Below are 9,224 nucleotides of genomic sequence, written 5' to 3' on the forward strand. Positions count from 1 at the left end.
CAGGGGGTTAGAAGAGATATATGATTTCTAAATCCTTCAAGAAATCTTAAAAAGACTTCTTTAAAAAAGGCTTTCTATGCAAGAACAGCACACCAATATGACACAATTTCTTTTCAAACAGGAGAAAGACACTGTGTGTCATCATATGGCTTATGTGGCTGAAGGGAAGAAGTTAAAAGGGTATCCTTGGAGCCATTCAAGAAGGTGTGTGTGTGTGTGTGTGTGTGTGTAAATCATCAACTTGTATAGTTAAGCTTTGTGTACTTTACCCTATGAGAGTTTACCTCATGGATATTATAATTCAATTTATAAATAATCATTTTTAAGGATGTGTAAGACCAAAGAGCTTAAGGGGTTTAAAGATGTCATTCTAGAGAGACGTAGAGGGAAAGAGTTGGGACAGTGGCAGGATAAAAAAAGGAAGGAGGGAGAAATTCAAACTTCTTGATGAGGGCACCAAGTAAATCCTCAGCAGCTGGTGTAATAGATGGCTAGATATGGACATTAGCAGATGTGGGTGCAAATAGGCTAAAGAATTCAGGTACCATGATCCAGACACTGTGGGCCCAAAAAGAAGGAAAGGAGGAAGGAGGGGAGAAAGGGAAGAAGGAAAGAGGGGGCAAAGGGGGACGAAAGAAAAAAACTGAAAGAAAGAGGCCTCTGGCCCTAGGGGGAGCTTACAATCTTGGGTTCTGAGCAGCCATGTGGCTTTGAGCAAGTTATTTGCTCCAGTCCTGTATGAGTCTTTAAAACGGAGCTGGACCTCCCAAAGCCACCATGAGGAATAGTAGAATGGTGTATGTAAAATGCTATTTGTAAACTATAAAGGGTTGCCAAATGCTACTTATGAATACATTCTGGCTGAAGGTTAGACCAACTGCAAGTGTGGATAGGAGCATGTGTCCCGTTTAGCTCTCCAAGTGACTTCCCACAACTTTCTTGAACCTGACCCCCAAACTCACAGGGCTTTGCTAAGAGGTTTTCTCCCTTTTTCTTTTCTGCTCTGAAACAATTTGGCGGTTGCTTTGTGCAGGCCTGAGCATCAGATTCCTTTCAGCTCCCCCCTCCTGCAGCTGTTTCTCCTTCCACCTTTCCCCAGGCAGGCCCAGCTATTGGCATAGAGGGTACCTGCCTCCTCCTCCAAGGCCTGTGAGTCTCCAGTTGGAAGCCAGAAGCCTCTAGGGACCAAGGCAGCTTACTGGAGGCCCTTGGGGAAGGAGGGAAAAGAAGATAGTCACTAAAATTAAATGAATTTTCTATAAATGTTTTTAAATTAAAATTGCAATTCTTTTTCTATGCAGAAGAGGCTCTTTAAGAACAATTGCACTCCCTGAGTGGCAGGCAAAGAGCTCAGCAGCTCTTCCCAAAGCCAGGGAGGGAAGGGAGGTGAGAGCAGAAGTTATGAGGTGACTTGTCCTTCCCTCTTTCAGGGGTAAGAAAGCAAAAAGGAGAAAGAGCAGGAAGCTGGGAGGAGGGATCTGCTTGGTGACTTCCCAGGCTGAGGCCCCTGGGAGAGGAGGCTGAATTTGTTGGGAATCCCAAGCTAGGATTTTGTGTTTTCTTTTGTTCCCAAAAGTTATGCCACCTTCTCCCTTCCTTCTCACCCCTGGAGGGCCCCAGCCACCAGCCTTGAAGCTGCAGGGAGAGCCACCCACTGCCTTGGCCTTTGGGACCCCTTGAGCAGGAGAAAAAAACCAAAAAACCAAGAGAGAGAGAGAGACCTGGAAGGAAGAAGTAATGGAGGAGGGAGACAGGGGGAACGAGAGGGGAGCCCACACCACAGGGAGAGAACTCCTTAAAGGAAGCGCAGGCGTTTACGGGACAGGAGCGCGGAAGAAAAGAGTAGAAAAGGAAAAGCAGTTTCAAGCAAGAGAAAGTAAGGAGAGGCGGACAGGGAGGGGAAGAGCCAAGAGAAGCCAAGCTGAGGGATCTGCAGCAACTTTGAGAAATAAAAGTGAACTGTCTGTGGGCGGCTGCTGTGATCTCAGCAAAAAGCGGAGCTCAAGGCTCAGGGACTCCGCCGCCCACACTGTGCCCCGCCTTATTTTGGATGCCTCCAACTTCAGCTTCAGGCACAGTACACGAGTAGGGGCAGTAAGGCCTGGCTAGGGCCGGTGCTGCACGGGAGCTGCGGGTCCCTGCAACACCCAGGTGTGCAGGCGCTACAAGAAGGAGCCGGGGCCGCAGCATCCGCAGCGCGGACTTCGCCCCGTGCTGCACACGCTTTAGAAGAGCGTGTCCGGAAGTGTCCTCCCCGGCCCTCCTCGCTTCCCAAGATTTGTTTGCAACGTCTACACCCGTCACCACCGCATAAGCACCAGGGTGAGGAGGTCTCTTTGCAGGAATTAATATCGATTTCAGTCTCCTGCTCCTTCAAAGTTTCTCTTTGACGATGGCGAGACTTGTATTCTAAGTCAGAAGAAAATAAAACCTTGCCTATTCTGGGCCCATGATTGCACAAAATCCAAAATGCTGCCGGCATGAAGATGCAGCTGGAAGACTCTAGAAACCTAGCATTAGGAGGCAGGGACTTTATAGTGCCCAGAGATGAGTTCCTAAATAAACTAAGAATTACGCAGTGGGAAATTAAGGAGGAGGGTCTGAGGGGCCGACCTCAGAGGGACAGATAGAGAAATCGAGAGCGAAACACTCAAGGAAGTGGAACAAATCGTCGTAGCCAGGCGTCTCTGCCTCTCCGGAAACCCGAAATCCGCCCAAACCTCATCCCAGGCGCTCACGGTACCAGTCGCAGGGCCCCGCACTATAGGGGCTGCCACCCTCTGCCCCCGGAGTCCCCACGCCGAGACTCATCATTTGCTGGCTCTTTCTTCCTTTTCTTCTTTTGTTTTTTTATCCTTCAAATATAAGACAAAAATACACCTCATTTATCATCATAGATATATATATTTCACTCTCACCACATAAATACAAAACATCCAAATATCCAAAACATTCAGAACAAAGTTAGTAGCCTGGATTCAGTGACACCTACCCGCGTTTGAATCGTTCATTATTTTCTTCACTATTTGCCTAGAAAAAAAAAAGATGAAAAAGAGGGGGAGAGTTTCCGACGTAAATAATTTACAATAAAATTACTATTTTAAAAAAGTGTTTTTCGCTTGCTTCAGATGGATGAATACATTCTAGACACTGCGGCACCTCGCAGTCTGGGTCTGTGATTTTGGTTAAAATGTGGGTGGCCGTGGCTGTAGGGACGATCGCCGCAGCGCAGGGTAAGGAAAGAGGGTGTCGCGGTTCGTGTTCTGATTTGGGACCACTGAAACCCTAAGACTGGGGAGGCGAGGGGAGTGTCTTTCCTATCAATCACACAAGACGCTATCTGGACTCCGAGACTACTGCTAGAGGAGGCCCGACCGCCCAGCGGCGTCCCTGCCTCCCCTTCCGCAAAGAACTGCTCAGAAATCCAGACGTTTCCTGCGTGCAGGAAGGGTTTTGTGAATCCGGGTGTTTGGGAGAGGAGGCAATGAGTGCTGACTCGTTTTCCAAACCGAGCAATTGTGCCCGAAGCTACGCGCCTGGGAGGCCGTAGGGTGAAGCGCCGGCTGCGCAGGCTACCGCCGGCAGCCGCTTTGCTCTTTCCTGGAGGAGTGGGAAGCTGTCGGCCACCGCCCCGAACAGGCTCGGAGAAAAGATTCTGAATTTCCTTTGATTAGCGGCGTTACCTTTTCCTTTGCTTTTCCCCCATTAAATTCCTGTTTAAAGTTACAACACCCAGAACCTTAATTTTGCATTGCCCTGTGGGGCATTCTGTATCCTGAATTTTCTTACACCTTCCAAATTTCATCATTGGAAGTATTTAAAAACTGGTTCCACTTCATCTGGTTTTACGTAGCAATTGCTTTTATTGCTGATTAGATCAAATTTATCAGTGTCGTTGCCTACTACGACGTTTGTTACTGTTTCCTGGGGTCGGGGGTGGTTGTGATTGGAGTTGCCCTAAAGGGGAGAAAAACCGCAGGATTTGAAGCTGTGTTGTGTACCGACTATCCCGAGAGGTCCGCAAAGCGGGGCCCAGGGGCTCCCACAAGCCCTGGTTTCCCTGGCAAGAGGAAGGAACGTCCTCCTTTTTTGGTCTAAAGAAACCTGGAAGCCCCTGGGGTCTGCGCGCAGTTTTCCTCTTTCAAATATTCCTAGGAATAGTCGGCAGCGGCAGCAGCCGCAGCAGCCGCGGATCTAGAGCAAACGTCCTGTGCTTTGGAGTTAGAACCAGTCTTTTCCCTCCTGGGCTGGGCACGGGGTCAGGGCATCAGGTTGACTAACTCGGGCATTTTTCCCAATTCTTTGGATCGCTCCTGGATTCAGAAGGAAGTTGGGGGTTGGGGAGGAATCTCAGAGGAAAGGTAGTAGAAAAAAAAATAGCCCGAATGAGATGAAATTGGTAGCAGAGTCTAGTGGGAAAGGAGAGCTGTCAGAGGCCTGGTGGGAGCCAGGAGCTCAGGGCAGGAGCTCTGGGCACCTAATGCGCGTGAGTCCATAAATATCACCACAATAGATACTATAAATATAAATACAGGGAAACACTTAAAATCAGTCCAGCGCTTTTTTCTCGGCCCCTTCTTTATTGTTGGTCCGGGAGTAAGGCTCGAAGGCCGAGGAGCTCAGATATCGGGCGGAGAGTTCTTGCAAATTCCCAGCTAGCGAACCAGCCATTGTTAACGGGGTGGAGGACAGGCGGCTGGCGACGGAGCCGAGCAGCGAGGGCACCGGCAGGCTGAAGAGGCTGTGGCCCGCGGCCGGGGCGCCTGCGTGCAATCCCCCCGGCCCGGCGGGCCCGGGACCTGGAGCACCGCCCACAGCCGGCGGGTGCGGGGATGCGGCGCCCGCTGGGCCCGGGGCGGCGGCGGCGGCTGCGGCGGCCGAGCCTGCAGCGGCGCCCGCGCCCAGGGCCGGCAAGCTGGGACCGCGCAGCGCTGAGCCGAGAGCGCCCGTGGCGCAAGGCGGCAGCAGCGCAGGCAGGCCGGGCGGCGACAACAGGCGGCCCTGCTCCAGCAGCCGTAGCACGCTGCACGTGGCCGCGGTCTCCGACACCACCGAGCGTAGCTCCGAGTCCTTGCCCTGGTCCTTCTTCTGCTTGGTGCGCCGGTTCTGGAACCAGACCTTCACCTGCGCGCCGGGGTGCGGGGAGAGTGGGAGAGAGGGGCAGGGAAGACCAGCGTCAAAGGAAGCGAGCTCCCGGGGCGCGCGGCTTCGGGGCTCTCCCCAAGTCCCAGCCCTACCAGCAGCCCCACCCAGCAGCCGGAGGGGTCCGGGCCGGGGCGCTGCTGGGGGAGCTGGCGCCGCCACGAGGGGGACACAGCTGCTCCACCGGGCTGCGCTTCCGGGTCAGGGAAGCAGGCCCAGGCAGGCGCCGCTTACACAGAACAAAGTAATAAAATGCCCACGGCAGGAACTCGAAGGAAGACCGGAAAGGGTTTCACTGGCTTCCGCGCTACCCCGCAGCGGTGTTTGGGGCTCACAGATGTGTGAATCAGTGCAGTCCCAAAGCCGGAATTTCCGGTGGAGGGTGTGAGGCCCTAGGGTGTGGTGAAGGAAGAGGGAAGAAGCAAGAGGGAAGTGGGAAGAGAGGCGGGGAGGGAGTATTGCCCAGCCTTTCTGGACCCAGGCCCCTGGCCCAATGCGCTCGGATTTAGTCCTAGAAGCACTGCTCCTGGTGAAGGCTACAAAGGACCATTTCCTGCTTAAGACGTGACCATTAGCTAGCAGCAAGCAGGGGAAGTGGCTGCAGGAGAATAATATGTGCGGGAGACTTTAGACCGAGATTTCTGCACCTCCTCTCACCAGATAGCTGCATTGAAGGGTCTGGTGATACTCTTAGTTTATCTCTCCACTGGTCTGAGTCATGAACTTGGAATCATGGGAGAAAGTCAGGAGGCTGAGGTGGATTGAATATTCCCCACTAACTTCCCCTCTCATTCTTCTGCCCCTCTGCAGGCCTAGCAGTGGCCCAGAAGAGTTTTGCAGCAATAGGCAAAGACTATCCTATCTAGATTTTATAAACTAAGAGGAGTAGTAGCAGAGAGAATAGAAAAAGCTACCACACCAACTCAAACTCAAAAAGAACACCCCTATCTGTTCTGTCAGTCCTCAGCTTTCAGCCCAGATCCCGGACCTAAAATGCTCTCCACCTGCTTCAGGGTTGGGCATGGGGAAAAGGATCAGTCTTCAGAAAGAAGGCTGCCGTAGCTAGGCCAAGCTGGTGACATGCCACTTGGCAAGTTCTTGGGTCCTCTCCTGGGCCCAGAGCCCACATGGCCAGCTCCAAGGGGCATCATATGGATTTAATGTAAAGGGAAAGATCTAAAGCACAATCAGCAGTACTGGCTTCTGGGTCCTAGATCTCCTTCCCATCACACACCTCACACATCATTGGCCCAGAAGACAGGGTCTCCTAGGTGCTCAGGGCTGGGGCCAGCTCAGAATGGGGAAAGCCTTCCTTTAAGGGTCAGGGCAGCCTGATCTGCACAGGCAGATCTCCAGGAGGGCGTACACCTAATTCCTGGGAATCACCCATGGTGCTGGGGCAGGGGTTGTTAGATCTAGCCTCACTCCTGTAGAATGGGCCTGGACGCTGTGTACAGCTGGGTGGGCCCACAAGGGGTGGGGCCTAGAAATCTAGCCAAAATGGGGTACCCCAAACAAGGGCAAAAGTCAGTTCTTTGTAGAGCAGAAGCTCGAAGGAAATGCTCAAAACCGGGGGACAATAAAAATTCCAAAAGGACAGGATTTGGGGCCTTCTGGGCCTAGGCCAAGGTGGATAAAACATGGGCCCTGGAGGATTTGGGGATGGCAGGAATGGTGGGGGGAAAGGATGTATTATCTAGGGGAAGGAATCCTTAGGCCTGTCTTACCCATCCTTCCCATCTCCTCCACCTCCCAAGGGTAGTTCTGTCCAGAGCAGGTTAGGAGGTGAAGAGCAGGCTAGGTAGGGGTGGTGGGGAGGAAGGCTGGTGCAGAACTGTGTGCGGCCTGGTCGCCGGGTACCTGGGTCTCGGAGAGGTTAAGCTGCCGGGCGAGCTCGGTCCTCTCGCGGCCCACCACGTACTGGCAGCGCTGGAACTCCATCTCCAGCCGATAGAGCTGCTCCGCGGTGAAGGACGTGCGCGTCCTCTTAGGCCGGTCCAAGTCCAGGCCCTTGGGCAGGATGATCTCTCGGATGGACCCCTTGGCATCTGGGGAAGGGGAGATGTCAGCCGCCAGAACCCTCCCGTCCCCCTCCACCTCCTTGGCCCGAGCTGGATTTGGGGACACAGTCCCCAGAAGCGTGCAGTTTTGGGGATGGGGGGCGGGGGTGCGGAGCGCGACCACAACCAGGTAGCAAAGACACTGTGTGGAGGGCAAGGGGCCTAACTCCATACCGCTGACCAAAGGAGGGACCACACTTTGTCTTTTTGTAGAGTCCTCCAGACAGGGGAGAGAAAAAAATCCAATCAATTCCACATAGGCGGACGTTTCTTCCGGCCTGGGGGGGCCTCGGCTGAGCCTTCCGGGTCCCCTGTAGCCTGAGGGTACCCTTGTCGCCCCGCCCGGGTCCTGCGGGCCCCAGCTCTGGGCTTGCTGACCAGACCGTGATCCAGACGTCCCCACCCCCACCCTCGAGTCTCCTTCCCTCCGGAGTCCGCGCGGCGGAAGGAGGAGGGATTGAGTCGGGGCCGGCCGGGCCCGGCGATCTGCTGGCTGGGGCGGCGCCGGGCCGGGGCCCGGCCTCGCAGCCTCCGCCGCCGGGGCTAAGTGCACGCCGCGCATCCGAGAGCGGCAGAGCAGAGCACCAAAGCGGCAACCGCGGCTCCGTAACCAAGCCCAGCTGCCTCTCCCGGCGGCAGCGGTCGGGCACCGATCGCGGCCGTGGGGCCCTCGGCCCAGTTCACTAACTGGCAGGGCCGTAGCCCGCGATCGGCAGCTGTTCTCCGGGGCTCGCGTTCCCCCTTGGGTGCGCTCAGCCCTCCAGAGCGCGGGAGTCCCCTGGCCGGCTCCCGGCAGGTCGTCCGGCCCTTGGAGCGCGCACACCTCCTCCCGGAGTTTTCTGCTCCTTTCCCGGGTCGGAGGCCGCAGCCCGATGCCCGGCCGCACCCGCGCAGCCCCTCATCTCCCCCCGCAGCCCGGTCAGCGGGGCCCCTCCGGGCGTGGAGGGCCGAGGCCCCTGGAGAGCGCACCGGAGAGTCCCAGGCGCTTCTCCCCAGCCGGACTCGGGGCGGGGAGGGCCAACAACTTTCTCCCAAGTCCCAGCCGGCACTCCTTCCCACCGGCCTGTGTCGGCGGCAGCGCGCAGCTCCGGCCCCGGAGTCGACCCCAAAGAACGCGCCTGGCAGCCCTGCCCATCCCTACCTCGGACCAGGATCCGGCGGCAGTAATCCGGGTCCGCTGCGGAATTGGATTTACTTTTGTTACAATCCTCAGCAGCGCCCGACGCTGAGAAGGCGCCCTGCGGCTCCTTGAGGAAGGCGGCTGGGAGGTTCCCCTCCGCGCCCTTGCTCTCCCGACTCTCCTTGTGCGCGTTCTTCGAGACCCGGGCAGCCTCGGCGTCCGAGTGGCATCGAACGTCCATTTTGTCTGGTTTCCCGAACATAGGCAAGAACAACAACAAAAACAGAAAGGAAAAAAAAAAAAGCAAAAAAAAAAAGGGGGGAGGAGAAGGAAAAAAAAAAGAGGAAAAAGGGGACAAAACCCCCGACAACGCGGCCCGTACGCCCGGCCCGGCGACAGGCAAGGGGCAAGAATGAATGTCCCCGCGGGGAGGCTTCGGCGGCCGCGCGCGGGTCAGCGGCGACGGGAGAGTGGCGCGCTCGCCGAGAGGCGGCCAGTCTGGTCCAGGATCCCGGTGGAGCTGCGGCGAGGCCGCCTCGTCAGCACCCGCGTCCTCTGAGCACGTCCAGTGTCCCCAGCCTGGCGATCAGGTAGCGAACAGCGCAACTCCGAAATGCTGCGGCTCCCGCCTGTTTCTGAGACGGCGAGTTGTAGTTGTCCGACACCCGGGGGGACGCACACTCGCTGTTGCAATTGATTACGGGTAATTTCGCAGCCCCCACGTTTCGGTTACCTCATGAATACACTAAATTGTTTGGATAATATATCAGATCGTAATGGATGGTTTCTGTCCTTGTCCCCAATCAAGTAGGGGTTTAGCCAGTGAATAAACGGAAATGATTGGTCTTGCTTTCAGGAAACACACAATCAAAGACCCACACTTCCAGAAAAACTTTTGACAA

The 9,224-nt window shown here is 55.4% G+C and overlaps 1 protein-coding gene across 2 annotated transcripts; it reads right to left on the bottom strand.

Moving 5' to 3' along the window:
* Window positions 1-1,282: 1,282 nt before the first annotated feature.
* Window positions 1,283-8,584, bottom strand: VAX1 (ventral anterior homeobox 1). Of its 2 annotated transcripts, XM_003825629.4 has the most exons (4): window positions 8,344-8,584; window positions 7,003-7,190; window positions 2,993-3,030; window positions 1,283-2,855 (listed from the first exon to the last, which is right to left on the bottom strand). In XM_003825629.4, exons 1-4 carry the CDS (start codon window positions 8,582-8,584, stop codon window positions 2,762-2,764), a joined length of 561 nt encoding a protein of 186 aa, XP_003825677.1. In that variant the 3' UTR covers window positions 1,283-2,761. The 2 variants fall into 2 exon arrangements, with proteins under 2 accessions (XP_003825677.1, XP_034787474.1); XM_034931583.2 differs by lacking the exon at window positions 1,283-2,855 and having other exon boundaries at window positions 2,885-5,124.
* Between the last annotated feature and the right edge of the window lie 640 nt (window positions 8,585-9,224).

The sequence above is a fragment of the Pan paniscus genome, chromosome 8 (genome assembly GCF_029289425.2).
Source record: "Pan paniscus chromosome 8, NHGRI_mPanPan1-v2.0_pri, whole genome shotgun sequence".
NCBI lineage: Eukaryota > Metazoa > Chordata > Mammalia > Primates > Hominidae > Pan > Pan paniscus.